This window comes from Scyliorhinus torazame, chromosome 16 (assembly GCF_047496885.1).
Source record: "Scyliorhinus torazame isolate Kashiwa2021f chromosome 16, sScyTor2.1, whole genome shotgun sequence".
Classification (NCBI taxonomy): domain Eukaryota; kingdom Metazoa; phylum Chordata; class Chondrichthyes; order Carcharhiniformes; family Scyliorhinidae; genus Scyliorhinus; species Scyliorhinus torazame.
Genome location: NC_092722.1, coordinates 122,385,670 through 122,404,703, shown reverse-complemented (window position 1 = coordinate 122,404,703; position 19,034 = coordinate 122,385,670). Strand labels below are relative to the sequence as shown.

Below are 19,034 nucleotides of genomic sequence, written 5' to 3'. Positions count from 1 at the left end.
CAGCTGGCGGGGCAACAAACGCCATTTCCGCCAGCTGGCGTGGCGGAAATCCCTCCGGCGCCGGCCTAGCCCCTCAATGTTGGGGCTCGGCCCCCAAAGATGCGGAGCATTCCGCACCTTTGGGCCGGCGCGATGCCCGTCTGATTGGCGCCGTTTTTGGCGCCAGTCGGCGGATATCGCGCCGTTGAGGAAGAATTTCGCCCAGTGTATCAGAAAAACTGGTGCAAGTAAAAAAAAGCAGAAACAAATAATTATTAAAAATATTTATTAAAAAGTGCAGAAAAACAACAGTCCAGTTAGGTGAGTAGTTATTCTCAGAAAATAAAACATGTTAGCAATGATGCCTCTTTAGTAAACCATAATGATGTATAAATCTGGAGAGGCAATTTAATTACCGCTTGCTGCATAAATTACAGTTAGCTGTGAAATAATGAGGCAATGCTGTTTTGACAGCACTTCATTGTTTTGTGGTTAATGTACCCAAACTATCTGTGCAAACTCCACATGGACAGTGACCCGGGGCCGGGATCGAACCTGGGTCCTCGGCAAGTGTAGCAACAGTGCTAACCACTGCACCACCGTGCTGCCTCAGATCCACACATTTTGTGATATATTTTTTTTAATGTTTATTTCAGCTTTGATCTTAATCCAATTATATTCTTTCTATCACGATTGCAAGGCCTTTCTTGTAACTCTCTGAGGTCAGCATCGAGTTACCTTCCCTCGCTGCTGACTGCAAACAAACCAGGACCCATATAACTGCATTGCACTTAAAAGATCATTACTGTTGAATAATTGGAAATACAAGTAAGTTTTCATAAATCCTTTTGTTCTATTCTGTATATTGTTCAATGCTAACAGTATTACACCATACAGCAGTACACACATTATACAGCAGTACATACATTTGTCAAAAAAAAATAATTGTACCAGCCATACAGGACAAAGTGGCGTTCAATATAAAGAAACTCTTAATTACAATTAATTCCAGCAGAAAAAAATTAATTTGTTACTCTTTGTTTTTTTATTGAAAATAGATTTCTTAGCATCAGTTTTCCTAAATCTACAATTACCCGTTTAAAAAGATGGCAGGGTAGATTTTCATCTGTAACACCAGGGCACAAATTATCAGTCAACTGGAGTGGAGAGAGGAAACTCAGAAGAGAATAGAAACATAGAAAATAGAAAAAGGAGGTCATTTGGCCCTTCGAGCCTGCTCTACCATTCATTATGATCATGACCCTGATCCCACCTTCCCCCCAAATCCCCTGATCCCTTTGGTCCCAAGAGCTATATCCAATTCCTCCTTGAAAATACACAATGTTTTGGCCTCAACTAGCTGCCTGGTAAACCTTTGCTGAGCTCCCTCCATAGCAAGAACATCCATCCTCAGAAAAGGACACCAAAACTGCACACAATACTCCAGGTGTGGCCTCACAAATGCCCAAATCAATTGCAGTAAAATATTTCTATTCCTCTACTCGAATCCTCTCGCTATGAAGGCCAATACACCATTTGCCTTCTTTACTGCCTGCTGTACCTGCGTGCTTACTTTCAGCGACTGATCCACGAGGACACCAAGGTCTCAGAGGGTATTCACCTCTCTCAATTTACACCCATTCAAATAATAATCTGCCTTCATATTTTTGTTACTGAAGCGTATAACCTCATATTTATCCACAGTATACTGCATCTGGCATGCATGTGCCCACTCACTCAGCTGGGGCGGGATTCTCCAAACCCCCCGCTGGGTCGGAGCATCGCTGGGGGGGCGGCGTGAATACCGCCTCTGCCGGCTGCCGAATTCTCCGGCGCCGGAGAATTGGCGGGGGCGGGAATCGCGCCGCGCCAGTTGGCAGCCACTGGCAGCGGCCCCCCCGGCTGCTGCGACCCGCAATGGGCCAAAGTCCCGCCCGTTCTATGCCGGTCCTGCTGCCGTAGATTGGAGGTGGTCCCTCACCAGCGGGACCTGGCGGCGCGGGCAGGCTCCGGGGTTCTTGGGGCGTCGCGGGGGGATCTGGCCCCGGGAGGTGCCCCCACGGTGGCCTGGCCCGCTATCGGGGCCCACCGATCCGCGGGCGGGCCTGTGCCAGGGGGGCATTCGATTCCGACGCGCCGGCCGTGTAAGCCTCTGCAATGGCCGGCGTGAAGGTGAATCCCTCTGCGCATGCACGGGGATGATGTCAGCAGACACTGATGGTCCCGCGCATGCGCGGACCCACGTCGGCCGATGGAGTCCCTTCGGCCCCGGCTGACGCGCGCGAAAGTCCTTCCACGCCGGTTAGCAGGGCGCAAACCACTCTGGCGCCATCCTAACCCCTGAAGGTGCAGAGGATTCCGCACCTTTGGGGCGGCCCGACGCCGAAGTGGTACCCGCCACTCCACTGCACCGTTTCTGCCCGCCCCACCAATTCCCGGAGAATCCCGTCCCATGTCTCAACCCCGTTGAAGTATCCCTGCGTCACTGCTCACCCTCCCACCCAACTTTGTACCGTCTGCAAATTTGGAGATACTGTTGAGCGAATGTTGAAAGTCCATTATGAAGACTCTTCCTTGCATTTATTGAAACAAATTGAAAGTAGGGAGGGTTTTGTTACAATCCAAACCCAAGGTCGCTACAATGTAGGACAAGGGCAGCGTATATCTGGTAAAACTACTCTCTGTGGTTCTCCTCCAATCCACTCACCATCCTGACTTGGAAATATATCACTTCCTTTACTGTCGCTGGATCAAAATCCTGGAATTCCCTCCCTAACAGCACCTACACCACATGGACTGCGTGAACCACATGATTCAAGAAGGCAGCTCACCACTGCATTCTCACAGGAAACTGGGTGAGGTAATAAATGCTGGCCTAGCCAGCGAGGCCTATTCATCTCATGAATGAACTTGTCTGTGCGGAGTCTGCACATTCTCCCTGTGTCTCCGTGCACTTCCTCCAAGTGCTCCAATTTCCTCCCACAAGTCCCAAAAGACTTGCTAGGTGAATTAGACATTCTGAATTCTCCCTCAGTGTACCCGAGCAGGCGCCAGTGTGGAGACATGGGGATTTTCACAGTAACTTCATTGCAGCGTTAATCTAAGCCTACTTGTGACACTAATAAAGATTATTATTCTGATTATTATTTTAAAAAATATTTTGATCCTCTCCTCACCCATGTTCCTTTCTCCTTTTTGCCTAGGTGCTGAAGCACAAATCCACCCTGTCACATTAAATACATGCATTCATTTCAGTGGAATTCTGTCGAAGTCAGAAACCACTCAGCAGTCAACCCAATGCACTTTGTTCTTTACTCTTGTAGAATTAGCAGAAGATTTACATCAGTCATTTACACCAGTCAAACACAAATCTCGGGCATGATTTAACTAAATGGGAACACAGTCCCATAGCGAGCACGTTTAGCCGCATGTCGAAGTGCGGAAAAACACAACATTATTAAATGTCACTCGGGTTACATAGATTTGCCAAAATGTGATCTTGCCCACAATGGGGCATTACATTGCAACGATTTTTGAGATCATGTTAGATCTCACAACGCTTTGTGAGTCAGGTACAGTCCGGGAGCGGGGTCTCCCAGCTTCTATTGGCCATGTTGATCCACGGTGCGCTGCTTTGTGGGTGCAGCGAGGTCATTCGATCGTACTCCTCATGGTTTACACACATTAAATATCTTGTGCATCTTCCATGCTTTAACTGCGCCTGCTGTGATTTATTGGTTAAAATGTAAGATTTCTCACCTGCGCATAGCTACCACCATATTTTCCCTCTCAATATCATTATTTCATTATTTTGTGCTAAATTAAGTGCTAATTATTCACATTGTGAAGAGAAACAAAATCCCTTATAAGCCCCAAACTTGTTCATAAAATTGGTAATACAAACTGTCAACCTTTAGTCAACCTTTGATTATCTAAAGTTTTAAAAAATTATTGTAGAAAAGTTGCTAAAAAGGGTGCAGTTGGAGATGGTCTTGTCACATAAGACTGATGCTGTCTTTTGGCACAACTGTCGGTTACCTAGGTTTCATCACATTCTTTGATTTTGGGCAGGGCTAATCAGTAAACAGGGAAGAGAAAAGCACCATTACTGAAAATTACACAGGTTCCAAAAATGCAGCCAGTCAGTCCACGGACTTTGGCGGCACCGATAAATCCCATTAGTGGGCAGGACATGAAGTACCCACCAATATCCCAAAGCCTCGTGCCAATATTCCTTCCACCCTCAGTCATCCCAGAGTTGTTGAGCATTGTTAGTTTTAACAAGTGCCAGGAGGTATTTCTGAGTACCCTGAGAACTGAGAAGCGGGTCTCAAGTTTTGAAGTGCCTCAGAGTAGGGGCAGTATTTGGCCACTAATCTGCTTTACTGTAAAGGGAAAATTCTGTCAGCAGAACCAATAGGCCAACACAGTGCAACAGACCAGCACTGGAGAATCCATCATACTTCACCCAAGCTCACTTCAGCATAATGGCGAAGTTGAAGTTGTTGGTTTAGGGTTAAGATGGAGACTAGCGTCTGCAGGACACCACCACCCCCACCCCCACTCCCCCCACCCCACTTCACCATGTCCAGTTCCTATTGGCTTTCCCAAATTCCATTTGCTCAGACAATACTAGGTCCGGAAAATGGGACACACGGTATTACACAACCATTTCCATAATTTGAATGTGCCAATCTTAAATCTTAAACAGGCATGAGCTCCTTTTTCTACCAACTCAGTTCCAGAAATGCATGGCGTGGTCAAAAGAGGTGGAGAGCCAACCATTATAGATCCTGCGAGAGGAACAGCAGTGTTGGAGCATACAAACTGGATAAACCTATTTCAATATTGGAGAAGTCAATACATTGGCATCTATTTGTTTAACATACTGTCACAAAATAGATGTGGATGTTTTGGATTCAATATTTGATGTTTTGCATGATAAACCTGGTGCGAAGGTTCCTCCACTTTGCATCTCCCAGCTTGAACCGGAGACATTCTTCTGGGGCGTCATTCTCCGACCCCCCGCCGGGTCGGAGAATGGCCGTTGGCCGCCGTGAATCCCGCCCCCGCCCCCGCCGAAGTCTCCGCTCCCGGAGATTGGGCGGGGGCGGGAATCCAGCCGCGCCGGTTGGCGGGACCCCCCGCTGGATTCTCCGGCCCGGATGGGCCGAAGTCCCGCCCAGAAACTGCCTGTCCCGCCGACGTAAATCAAACCTGGTATTTACCGGCGGGACCAGGCAGCGTGGGCGGGCTCCGGGGTCCTGGGGGGGGGCGCGGGGCGATCTGACCCCGGGGGGTGCCCCCACGGTGGCCTGGCCCGCGATCGGGGCCCACCGATCCGCGGGCGGGCCTGTGCCGTGGGGGCACTCTTTCCCTTCCGCCTCCGCTACGGCCTCCACCATGGCGGAGGCGGAAGAGACTCTCCCCACTGCGCATGCGCGGGAAACTTTCGGCGGCCGCTGACGCTCCCGCGCATGCGCGGGGAAACTGACAGCGGCCGCTGACGCTCCCGCGCATGCGCCGCATTTCCGCGCCAGCTGGCGGGGCAACAAACGCCATTTCCGCCAGCTGGCGGGGCGGAAATCCCTCCGGCGTCGGCCTAGCCCCTCAATGTTGGGGCTAGGCCGCCAAAGATGCGGAGACTTCCGCACCTTTTTGCCGGCGCGATGCCCGTCTGATTTGCGCCGGCTTTGGCGCCAGTCGGCGGGCATCCCGCCGTTGGGGGAGAATTTCGCCCCTGATGTTAATTTACAAATGCTCATCACGGTAAATGGTAAAAGTTTCGACCATTCTAATGTTGACAACATGGCAACACGTGTTCCATCACCAGGATAGAGCGTGTTTTTAGCAAAGGATTCAGTCAGGATTTCATTACAAGATTATAAGAACAACTCCTTAGGTCTCCAACTCTCCTACCTTCTCCTTAAATTCTCAATCTTTGCTGGAACCCTGATTTTTCATTTTACTTTTATGTGGTCATACCTGGGTTAGCAAATCAGCCTGTCAATGAGCACAGAAATACACGAGCCTGACCATGATGACTTACAATTCCTAACAAACCCTGAAATTACTGAATAACCCCAATGGGGTGTTGAGTACCAGAAAAGCATCTAAGTAGATATCGATTTCATTGCTGTGCCGTTTTCACTCGGATCCGCTTTGCTTTCTTCAGTAGTATCCTCTGCCGTAGGATTAATTTTTCTGATAATGTTTTCAGCAGCGACGACACATTTTGCCTGTCTGAGTATGTCAATCAATCGAGGAAACGCGCCTGCATTTCCATGACCCTGGAGCCAGGCAGACAGTATTTCATAGCCCTGTCGGTTTATATCATCATGGTAGTCAGATTCAATCTGTTGCACTTTAGGTTCACCAAGCCCTAACCTTAATCCAATTGCATGGAACTTTCTTGGTTCAATTTCCATCACAATCAAATTCAAGTCCTCTGCAGAAAGCGGAATGTCTGTTCAAGAAAAGAAAAAAGACACATCCCTTATTCAATACCAAATCTGATGGCAAATAAAATCCCACCGAGTATGGGTGTTTCTTTCCATGCCTCCCGCGGCACGGTGCCAGCCCGCCATTGGACAACTGCAGGGTCTTCTGCCCCTGGCACTGTCAACCTGGTTTCCGGTTCTATGTACCCCCCCACCACCGGGAAACCAGCATTGGGGGTCCGCAATCGGTAGGACAGGAAGATCCTGCCAGCGAGAACAGCTGGGGAGCTGAACTCACTGGCCAGACCGGCTCCTCAGGGATCGACCCACCCTAGCTGGTGGATCCTCCACATCCTCCACCCATGGGCAATGTTCACCCCCCATGCATATCGGAATTACCCCCGCGCCCCTCCAGGTGAGGACACCCCGCTATGTGGCCACTGAGCGGCCCCCCTTTCGAGGACTTCTACAAACCCTTTCGGGACCCCCTTCCAGGACATCCACTCTTTATCCCACCAATCTTTGAGAGGCCCCTTTATATCCGCCCGGCACCTCCTCCCTCTCCTTTCATGGACATGGCCCCCCCCTCAGGTCCTGACCCTGGGCACTGCCACCCTGGCAGTACTCTTTCTGGCTTAACGGTGCCACCTGGACACCATGGCAGTGGCAGGGTGGCAGTGCCAGGGTGAAAGCCTGGCAGTGCCAAGGTGCCCACGTTCCAGGGGTAGGCCAGGAGGCAATGCTGCACTATTCTTGGCAACCCTAGGGCTTCCGATGGCCGAGGAGATCCACTTTGGACCAGTACTGAATGGTGCCTGGCTGGGGACTCCCTGGGATGGGCGTTAGATGCCAGAGGTCCGGTAGATTACGGGTGAGTATGCTTAAGTAGGTTGGCTTGGGCACGCCCATTGTGGGTGGAATTCTGGTCACGAAGCCTCATGGGACTTGGGTAGATTCTGCGAGATGTGGCTATCGGGAAGCCCGCGGGAGGCCTCACTCGGCATCTACCGGCCACGTTGCGCTCCCAGTCAGGCCCGACGTAGCCAGTAGATCTCGGCCATGTCTTGCAATAAATAGTCCTTTGCAGGTCTGCATGAGTCCGTGTGACTATTTATTTCAAAGGGTACAGCCTAAAATGGGTACAGAATGGAATCATGAGAAAGGTTACGTGCACTGACTGTGTTTGATGGTGTACAGTACCTTGTACCTGCAAGAATAAAAAGGAAAATAATTAGAATACGAGTTACCCTCTGATACAAAACCATAACTGGGAGCGTAGTGCAGTGCTGAAACTTGGGATCGAGGTTGCCAGGACACCCGAGATCCAAGATTCAATTTGCAACTCAAATCGGTCCCAGATACATCTTGCTCATTTCACAAAATGTAACCAAGCATCGCAAAATGTCACAATCAGATTATCGGAGTGTGAAGTGAATTTCTAGTTGTTCATATGGTTTCAAATCGCTTTAAAAGTCCTCCTCTGTTCCTCTATTGTCCCACCATAAAGTCTTCACTCCCAGTCTACCTTTACCAACTCCTCCCTTATTCCATTGTACACCTGTGTTTAAGCACAAGACACTGGTATTGGATTTTACCTTCTCACCCTCCATCTGTATTTTAAATTCAACCACACTGTAATCGCTCCTTCCGAGAGGATCCCTAACTTTGGGATAATTAATTATTCTTGTCTCATTACACAGGACCAGATCAAGGCTAGCTTTCTCCCTCATAGGTTCCGTTACATACTGTTCGAGGAAACTGTTGCGGATACATTCAATGAACTCCTCCTCAAGGCTGCCTTGGCCAAGCTGAAATCAAGATTTCAGCTTTCCCTGCACCGGCTCCATACTATGGAGGGGGAAATAACTCAGTAAATTACAGCAAAGCCCCATGCTGCACCTTACAGACAAACCATCATTTAAAATTTGTTAGTGAGGTATCTTGCATTTTCACTGATCAATATAAGTTTTGAATATAGGTCTATCATAACTTTTCTGTGACAATATGCATCACACATTTACTGGATACATAAGAGGACTTATTTACCTGGCTAAGTACTCCAAGCGAGGAATCATGCTGACACTGGGTGTGAAATAGAGGGTCTGCAGCCTCTGACATTTCAGCCATTAATTTATGTGAACTGGATATGAAGGCCCCAGGCCTATGAATTTCCTAACCAGTGACCTGGGAAGGCAGCAGTGGACCATTTTTCACTTTACTTGAGTGCTCATAGCATTCGAAACAAAGTAAATGAGTTGATGGCACAAATCATCGTGAATGAGTATGATTGTGGGCATTACAGAGGCATAGTTGCAGGGTGGTCATGACTGGGAGTTAAATATCCAAGGGTATTGTGGTAGTACCAGGTATTGCGGTACCTAAGAGGCTGATGACCATTGGTTAGACCCAGGAGTCGACCATTGGCCGTATTACGTAGCTCCGCCCTGAAGGCAGAGTATAAGAGATGGTGCCGTCCCAGCAGCCTTCACTTTCTGTACCGTAGCTGCTGGGGAACACGTTCTAGTAGATTAAAGCCTTCAGTTATGAAATCACTTCGTCTTGAGTGTAATTGGTCGCGCATCAGGGGCGAAATTCTCCCGAAACGGCGCGATGTCCGCCGACTGGCACCCAAACCGGCGCCAATCAGACGGGCATCGCGCCGCCCCAAAGGTGCGGAATGCTCCGCATCTTTGGGGGCCGAGCCCCAACATTGAGGGGCTAGGCCGACGCAGGAGGAATTTCTGCCCCGCCAGCTGGCGGAAACGGCCTTTGTTGCCCCGCCAGCTGGCACGGAAATGACATCTCGGGGCGGCGCATGCGCGGGAGCGTCAGCGGCCGCTGACAGTTTCCCACGCATGCGCAGTGGAGGGAGTCTCTTCCGCCTCCGCCATGGTGGAGACCGTGGCGGAGGCGGAAGGGAAAGAGTGCCCCCATGGCACAGGCCCGCCCATGGATCGGTGGGCCCCGATCGCGGGCCAGGCCACCGCGGGGGCACCCCCCGGGGTCAGATCCCCCCGCGTCCCCCCCAGGACCCCGCCCACGCCGCCTTGTCCCGCCGTTCAAAAGGTGGTTTAATCCACGCCGGCGGGACAGGCAATTTATCGGCGGGATTTCGGCCCATCCGGGCCGGAGAATCCAATGGGGGGGCCCGCCAACTGGCGCGGCCCGATTCCCGCCCCCGCCGAATATCCGGTAACGGAGACTTCGGCAACCGGCGGGGGCGGGATTCACGGCAGTCCCTGGCGATTCTCCAACCCGGCGGGGGATCGGAGAATGACGCCCCAGGTATCAAACTATTTGGAAGAACAGACAGGAAAGTAAGGGTAGTGGTGTTGTTCTGATATGTAAGGATAGTAAGAAGTCTTATAACACCAGGTTTGTTTCGAATCACTAGCTTTCGAAGCGCAGCTCCTTCATCAGGTGACTGAAGACGTGGGTTCCACAACCACATATATAGACAAAGTCAATGATGCAATAGGATACTTTGAATGCGAGCCTTTGCAGGTAATCAAGTCTTTACAGGTCCAGACGGAGTGACTGGAGAGAGGGATAATCACAGGTTAAAGAGGTGTGAATTATCTCAAGCCAGAACAGTTGGTAAGATTTCACAAGCTCAGGCCCGATGCTGGGGGGGTGAATGTAATGAGACATGAATCCAAGGTCCCGGTTGAGGCCGTACTCAACCGTGCGGAACTTGGCTATCAGTTTCTGCTCGGCGATTCTACGTTGTCGCTCGTCCTGAAGGCCGCCTTGGAGAACGGGTTACTCTTCGGGTAAGTGTTCTCCAAGGCGCCTTCAGGACGCGTAACAACGCAGAATCACCGAGCAGAAACTGATAGTCAAGTTCCGCACGCATGAGTACGGCCTCAACCGGGACCTTGAATTCATGTCTCATTACATTCAAACAACCCCCCTCCCCATCATCTGGCCTGGGCTTGCAGAATCTACCACTGTCCTGGCTTGAGATAATTCACATCTCTTTAACCTGTGATTATCCCTCTCTCCAGTCATTCCGTCTGGAACTGTAAAGACTTGATTATCTGCAAACACTTGCATTCAAAGTATCCTGTTGCATCATCATCATTGACTTTGTCTATATATGTGGTTGTGGAACCCATCTCTTCACTCACCTGATGAAGGAGCCACGCTCTGAAAGCTAGTGATTTGAAACAAACCTGTTGGAATTTAACCTGGTGTTGTAAGACTTCTTACTGTGCCCACCCCAGTCCAACGCCTGCATCTCCACATCATATGTAAGGATGACATTAGGGCAGTAGTGAGAGATGATATAGGTTCTATGAAGAAAAAGGTTGAATGCATTTGGGCGGAAATTAGAAATAATAAGGAGAAAAGATCGCCGATGGGCGTAGACTATAGACCACCAAATAATAACATCGCGGTCCGGTGGGCAATAAACAAAGAAATAACTGATGCATGTAAAATTGGTAGTGCAGTTGTCATGGGGGATTTCAATTTACATGTCGATTTGGTCAAACCAGGTCAGTCAAGGGAGCCTTGAGGAGGAGTTTGTGGAATGTATTCACGGTAGTTTCCTCGAACAGGATGTAACCTACGAGGGAGCATGGAGTAACAGTATGTAACCAAAAAGGGAGCATCTAACCTACGTGGTCTGCTCTATATCGGACCGACCAAACGCAGACCGGGTGATCGCTTTGCTGAGCACCTTCGGTCTGTGCGCATTTGGGACCCTGGCCTTCCCGTTGCTTGCCATTTTAACAAAAGACCCTGCTCCCAAGCCCACATGTCTGTCCTTGGCCTGCTGCAATGTTCCAGTGAAGCTCAACGCAAACTGGAGGAACAACATCTCATCTTCCGGTTAGGCACGCTACAGCCTTCCGGTCTCAACATCGAATTCAACAACTACAAATGATTAGCTCTATCACACCTTGACCATTTGTTTTCATCCCATTTTAACTGTCTTTTACCATTTCTCTCTCTCTTGTCTTTCTTTATATATATTCACCCCCCCCCCTATCTTATACACTTTCCCTTACCTTTTCCCCCCCCTCTGCTTCCCCCTTTCCGCCCCTCCCCACCTCCTCCCACATCTACATCTGGGGCGAAATTCTCCGACCCCCCGCCGGGTCGGAGAATCGCCGGGGGCTGGCGTGAATCCCGCCCCCGCCGGTTGCCGTATTCTCCACCACCGGATATTCGGCGGGGGTGGGAATCGCGCCGTGCCGGTTGGCGGGCCCCCCCGCGCGATTCTCCGGCCCGAATGGGCCGAAGTCCCGCCGCTAAAATGCCTGTCCCGCCGGCGTAGATTAAACCACCTACCTTACCGGCGGGACAAGGCGGCGCAGGCGGGCTCCGAGGTCCTGGGGGGGGGGCGCGCGGGGCGATCTGGCCCCGGGGGGTGCCCCCACAGTGGCCTGGCCCGCGATTGGGGCCCACCGATCCGCGGGCGGGCCTGTGCCGTGGTGGCACTCTTTCCCTCCCGCCTCCGCCACGGTCTCCACGCGCATGCGCCGCCCGGAGGTGTCATTTCCGCGCTAGCTGGCGGGACACCAAAGGCCTTTTCCGCCAGCTGGCGGGGCGGAAATTCGTCCGGCGCCGACCTAGCCCCTCAAGGTTGGGGCTCGGCCCCCAAAGATGCGGAGCATTCCGCACCTTTGGGGCGGCGCGATGCCCGTCTGATTTGCGCCGTTTTGGGCGCCAGTCGGCGGACATCGCGCCGTTTCCGGAGAATTTCGCCCCAGATGTTAGTTTCTCTGCAGTTGGCCTTTCACACCTTTTTTTCTCCCTGGGGACTGTCATTAGCACTCTTTCCCCTTGCTTTCTGGGGCTATAAGCATCCCATTTCCCTGGGTTTCTGTGGCTATGACTCATCTTTCATTCTCACTCCACAGTATAAATATTTCCCACTTTCTCTGTTATTGGGGGCGATTCTCCAATATGGAGCCCAAGTGTTCGCGCCGTCATGAACACCGTCGCGTTTCACGATGGCGCGAACCGGTCCCGGGTACGACCGATTCGGGCCCCCATAGGGGGCCAGCACAGCACTGGAGCGGTTCATGCCACTCCAGCCTCCTTTCGTGGCACCGAATGGGCGCCGTGCCAACCTGCGCATGCGTGGGGGACTTCTTTAGCGTGCCGGCCCCTACTCAACATGGCGTCGGTGTTCAGAAGCCGGCTGCGCAAGAAAGTAGGCCCGGGGTGGGAAGAGGCCGGCCCGCCGATCGGTGGGCCCGGATCGTGGACCAGACCCCATCGGAGGCCCCTCCCCTGGTGAAGGAGACCCGCTCCCCTCCGCCCATGCCGCCCACCGACCGTTCGCGCAGATTTCCTGCCGGCAGCAGCCAGGGGTGAATGGCATCGGCGGGACTCTCTCGGATCCGCACGGCCGCTCGGCCCATCCGGTCCGGAGAACTGGCGTCCCCGCTGAATCCAGCGGCCCACGGCCGGCACCACGCCAAATGCGCCGGAGCGAATGGTGCTGATTCTCTGCACCTCGGAGAATCGCGCGCCGGCATCGTGGCACGGTTGCGCCGATTCTCTGGCCCGGGGCTCGGAGAATCGCCCCCTTTAGCTTTGTCAAAGGATCATCGGGACTCAAAACATTAGCTCTTTTCTTTCCCTACAGATGCTGCCCGACATGCTGAGATTTTCCAGCATTTTCTTTTTGGTTTCAGATTCCAGCATCCGCAGTAATTTGCTTTTATTAGGGAGCAAGCTATCCTAGATATGGGGCGAACTTCTCCGGAAACGGCCCGATGTCCGCCGACTGGCGCCAAAATGCCGCAAATCAGTCGGGCATCGTGCCGCCCCAAAGGTGTGGAATGCTCTGCATCCTTGGGAGCCGAGCCCCAACCTTAAGGGGCTAGGTTGCCGCTGGACGAATTTCCGCCCCGCCAGTTGGCGGAAAAGGCCTTTGGTGGCCCGCCAGCTGGCGTGGAAGTGACATCTCCGGGCGGCGCATGCGCGGGAGCGTTAGCGGCAGCTGACGGCATTCCCGCGCATGCGCTGTGGAGGGAGTCTCTTCCGCCTCCGCCATGGTGGAGACCGTGGCGGAGGTGGAAGGGAAAGAGTGCCCCACGGCACAGGCCCGCCCACGGATCGGTAGGCCCCGATCGCGGGCTAGGCCACTGTGGGGGCACCCCCCAGGGCGAGATCGCCCCGCGCCCCCCCCCCAGGACCCCGGAGCCCGCCCGCGCCACCTTGTCCTGCCGGTAAGGTAGGTGGTTTAATCTATGCCAGCGGGACAGGCATTTTAGCGGCGGGACTTCGGCCTATTCGTGCCGGAGAATCGCGGGGGGGGCCCGCCAACCGGCGCGGCACGATTCCCGCCCCCGCCGAATCTCCGGTGCCGGAGAATTTTTCAACCAGCGGGGGCGGGATTCACCCCAGCCCCCGGCGATTCTCCGACCCGGCGGGGGGTCGTAGAATTTCGCCCATGGTCCTGTGTAATGAGACAGGAAAAATTAATGATCTCATAGTTAGGGATCCTCTCGGAAAGAGCGATCAGGAGTTGGTTGAATTTAAAATAAAGATGAAGGGTGAGAAGGTAAAATCTGTGGGTTCTTTCAGAGGGTAACAGGTGGGTTCTTTCGGGGTAGCAGGTGAGTGCAAGAGGTGTGGGCAGGAGCCAGCAAATCACACGCACGTTTTGGAGTTGCGAAAAATTGGGAAGATTCTGGGGGGTAGTGTTCGTGGCCTTAGCCTGGAGAGTGGAGGAGGAGGTGGCCCCAGCCTTTTGGCGGTGATATTTGGGGTTTCAGAGAAGCCGGAGCTCATGGAGAGGAGGAAGGCCGATGTCGTGGCCTTTGCCTCTCTGATTACATGGCGGCGAATTTCACTGGAGTGGCGGTCGGCTTTGCCATCGGGGGTAGCGGCTTGGTTGGGTGGCATGTATGACTTCCTGCGGTTGGAGAAGGTATAAAGTATGAGTTAAGGGGCTCTGCAGGGGGGTTTGAGAAAAGGTGGGGGATGTTTGTGACCGTGTTTGAGGAGCTGTTCGTCACGGGGGGGGGGAAATCTGTACAGACTGTATAGTTGATTGCAGGGAAGTATGTTTCCCGGGGTGTTTATTTGCTGTAACCTGTTTTGATACATGTTTGTAATAAAATACATTTTTTTAAAAAGAGAAGGTAAAATCCAATTCCAGTGTCTTGCACTTAAACAAAGGAAACTACAATGGGATAAGGGAAGAGTTGGCAAAGGTAGACTGGGAGCAAAACTTTATGGAGGACTTTTAAAGCAATTTTTCACAGTGCTCAGTATAAGTAAATACCAGTGAAGATGAAAGACTGTAGGAAAAAAAGGTTAATCAGCCATGGATATCTAAGGAAATAAAGGAGGCTATCAAATTGAAAGAAAATGCATACAAAGTGACAAGGTTTGGTGGGAAATTAGAGGATTAGGAAATCTTTAAAGGTCAACAGAAAGCCACGATAAAAGCTATAAAGAAAAATAAGATTGATTATGAGAGTAACCTTGTTCAGAATATAAAGACAGATAGCAAAGATTTCTACAAATATATAAAATGAAAAAGAGTGGCGAAGGAAAACATTGATCGTTTAGAGGATGGGAAGGGGGATATAATAATGGGAAAGACCGAGGCATTGAACAGGTATTTTATGTCAGTTTTCACAGTGGAAGACACAAATAACATGACAATAATTGATGGCCAATAATTGATGGCAAGGAGGCGATGGCAGGTGGGGATCTAAAAATGGTCATCATCATTAAGGAGGTAATGTTGGGAAAGCTAATGGTGCTAAAGGTGGACAAGTCTTGTGCCCCTGATGGAATGCATCCCAGGGTACTAAAAGATGGCGGGGGGAAATAGCAAATGCACTCGTGATAATTTACGAAAATTCACTTGACTCTGGGGCAGTTCCGGCAGATTGGAAAACAGCAAATGTGACTCCACTGTTTAAAAAAAGGTAGGTAAAGGGTGGATAACTATAGGTCGGTTAGCTTAACTTCTGTTGTCGGGAAAATGCATGAATCTATCATTAAGGAACGAACAGGCCCTCCTTCCCCAGCACCGCCCCCTCCCACCCACCCCGCCCCCACTGTTTTTCTCGACCTTACTCAATCCCTCATGCCTCCAAAACCGACCCCTCCCCCCTGTTTTTCTCTTTCAATCTCACCTTGCTGATCCTTGAAATTAGGCAAAGGATCTTTGCTACTTTGACTAATTGCTAAGAGCTGCTTAATCAGTTTTGAACAGAGCTACTAATTATTCAGCAATAACAAATGATTGCTTACCTCCTGTGGCTTTTTGTCACCTGAAATAGGAATAAAAGCAGGTAAATCTAAAAATATACCTTTATTTGCATGATCACTTACATGACATCTTAATCAGACTCTGAAACTATACATAAAATGCCTCTCTAAATTAAAATTAGGTTTCTAACATTCTGGATTAAACTGGTTACTCACTACAACTTTTGTGAATGGACAATGTATTAAAGACAATCTCAGCTGACAGCTGTTGGTAATATCACAGATTTATTTAATTTACTAACGTCAACTAATTGAGAAAAACAAAAGGGTTCATTTAAACCCTGCCCCATCTCCCCAACTCCATCGGGAACAGATCAGCCGATTTATTTACCTCAACTCCAGTACTTACCAAAGGCAAGTGAATGGAGAGTTCACACGTACTAAACTGTGATCCAAGTATGATAGAACATTGATAGCCAATATTGGCTATCAATGGCCTTTTTATTGATTTACAGATTACCAACTTCTCATAGATATTATTCCCAAAAGTATTAAAAAAACAAGCAGTAAACTGAAACTTATATTCTGAATTAGGTGCAACATCCATTGGGTTAAAATGATCCCCCTGCTTTAAGTACAATATCCACAAAGGTTTTGAATTAACCACTCTTATGAGTGTGATGAATGTCGGAATTTCATATAGAAATTGTGTTATATGTATATGGTGCAGTGATGATTAAAAGCCTGGGTTAGCGTGTGTACGTCTCCAAAGGTTTCTTAAATCCTGGTTTAAAAGGAAGATACTGCGGCTATAGAATGTGCATCGTAAAATCAGATAATCACTCATTCCACGTATGTATATTGTTTACCAAAATAGGGTAATGGAATTTTCCCTGGGAAGTAGATAATTCGAGACATTCATTTGGCCTTAGTAAAACGATCATAATCCAGTTAGTGGAATAGAGATTATGTCATTAACAGAAGGAGCCAGGGGCTGAAGCAGTCAGATGTTGAGCTTTCAGTTAAACAACTTGCTGTGAACAGAACAGGGTTTTTTTGCCAAATGTTGGGAAGTTAAACTGCAGTTTGACACAAGCAAGAACCTGCAGGCTGTTTCCCGAAGGATCTCTCTCTCTCAAAGCAGTTTATCCAAGAAATCTCTGTACAGCAAGTATTCCTGGGTATGCTAACTGTATTTAAAAGTGGGTTTTCATATGAGGCGGGTTTTGCGTGAATGGAGATAAAAAGACAGCAGTTAGGAGTTTAAATGTTTCATTTTATTCTTAAGTATTGTTTAACTGGTCATTGCAAGCTATTTCTTTTATAATGTTAAAGTTAATTTAATCCTATGTTAGCAATAAAGTTTAATTTAATATACCATATCTCTCTTTGTGCATGGAGTCACTCCTGGAGCAAAGTATCCTATCCTCACAGTCTTATAAATTAAATTAAATATTGGGGCTTCTACCCAGTATCCTAGCCACTGTTGGGGTCTGCTCCAGGATCTTAATACAAGCATTCAGCAGCTATCCCTACAGGAGCAAGTGTCACAACTCACTCCAGGAGTTTAATATTGGTATGAGTGGAATCCAATCTGTACCTCATTATTGGCTGAGACTAAGTCAATGTTGGTTTCTTACATAGAGATAAGGGGCGAAATTCTCCGGAAACGGCGCGATGTCCGCCGACTGGCGCCCAAAACGGTGCAAATCAGACGGGCACCACGCCGCCCCAAAGGTGCGGAATGCTCCGCATCTTTGGGGGCCGAGCCCCAACGTTAAGGAGCTAGGTCGGCGCCGGACGAATTTCCACCCCGCCAGCTGGCGGAAAAGGCCTTTGGAGCCCCGCCAGCTGGCGCGGAAATGATCTCTCCGGGCGGCGCATGCGCGGGAGCGTTAGCGGCCGCTGACAGCTTCCCACGCATGCGCAGTGGAGGGAGTCTCTTCTGCCTCCGCCATGGTAGAGACCGTGGCGAAGGCGGAAGGGAAAGAGTGCCCCCACGGCACAGGCCCGCCAGCGGATCGGTGGGCCCCAATCACGGGCCAGGCCACCTTGGGGGCACCCCCCGGGGCCAGATCGCCCCGCGCCCCCCCCCAGGACCCCGGAGCCCGCCCGCGCCGCCTTGTCCCGCCGGTAAGGTAGGTGGTTTAATTTACGCCGGCGGGACAGGCATTTTAGCGGCGGGACTTCGGCCCATCCGGGCCGTGGAATCGCGCAGGGGGGCCCGCCAACCGGCGCGGCGCGATTCCCGCCCCCGCCGAATCTCCGGTGCCGGAGACTTCAGCAACCGGCGGGGGCGGGATTCACGCCAGCCCCCGGTGATTCTCCGACCCGGCGGGGGGTCGGAGAATCTCGCCCCAGATGTAAAACTGGGGAAAGTAGCTATTTTATGTTTGTCCGTTGCACTCAAGTGAATCGTAAAGTTATGTAGTGTGCAGACAGCGTAATGGTATCTTCTGGACATTAGGATATCGTAAACATGCATACTTCAGTAGGCAAGTGGTGCAGAATGCAGACTACCGGATTAAATAATGACATCTACATCTACAGAAAGATATTTTAAGTGTTTGTTGAAGCAGGGAATAGTGGAATAAAAGACAAGGTGAACCGTCGATATAATGGGTGGCCTGCAAGTTAGAGCTACTCCGGGATAACACTTTAGATACACAGGAAGTCTTAAAATGCAATATCTAGATTCTGAATTTATTCTATATGCATGCAATTATGTGTCAGTAGATCACAAATATACATGTATGACAACCGTTCGGTCAGGAACAATCTCAGTCAGTAGATAATTACCGTCTTTTGGTTTGCTTGGCTGTGGAGAAGAAACACAAATCAAATAAGAAACATAGATGAAAAGATATCTAAACATTAATACATGAACTGAAGTAACAGCCTGAATTTTGTGCAGCAGTCTCTGCAGTGGAGTTTGAACCCAAAACCATTGGAATCGAGAGACAAAGTTGAGTCACAGGAAATGACTGTGAAATGCCTGGTGCGTCAGGCATGTTTTGAAACATTAATAAAATTGAGTGTGATGCAGCTCCTGTGGGAAAAAACAGCAAATGAATCATAGGCAATGGGAAGGGGTGTGTAGTGGTATCATCACCGGACTAGTAATCCAGAGACCCAGGGTAATGCTCTGGGGAACCAGGGTTCGAATTCCACCACGGCAGATGGTGACATTTGGATTCAATAAAAATCTGGGGCAAAATTCTCCGGAAACGGCGCAATGTCCGCCGACTGGCGCCCAAAACGGCGCAAATCAGACGGGCATCGCGCGTTCCCAAAGGTGCGGAATGCTCCGCATCTTTGGGGGCCGAGCCCCAACCTTGAGGGGCTAGGTCGGCGCCGGACGAATTTCCACACCGCCAGCTGGCGGAAAAGGCCTTTGGTGCCCCGCCAGCTGGCGCGGAAATG

At 50.4% G+C, this 19,034-nt stretch overlaps 1 protein-coding gene across 1 annotated transcript in view; it reads right to left on the bottom strand.

The window, feature by feature from the left end:
- Positions 1-5,541: 5,541 nt before the first annotated feature.
- Positions 5,542-19,034, bottom strand: part of LOC140392285 (tumor necrosis factor receptor superfamily member 6-like) — a 53,418-nt gene continuing 39,925 nt past the window's right edge. The window contains exons 8-12 of the mRNA XM_072477602.1: positions 18,411-18,429; positions 15,654-15,673; positions 7,547-7,626; positions 6,487-6,491; positions 5,542-6,445 (exon numbers count right to left, since the gene is read on the bottom strand). Of these exons, the coding sequence (XP_072333703.1) occupies positions 6,093-6,445; positions 6,487-6,491; positions 7,547-7,626; positions 15,654-15,673; positions 18,411-18,429 (477 nt within the window). The 3' untranslated portion in view covers positions 5,542-6,092. The remainder of the gene's footprint in view (positions 6,446-6,486; positions 6,492-7,546; positions 7,627-15,653; positions 15,674-18,410; positions 18,430-19,034) is intronic.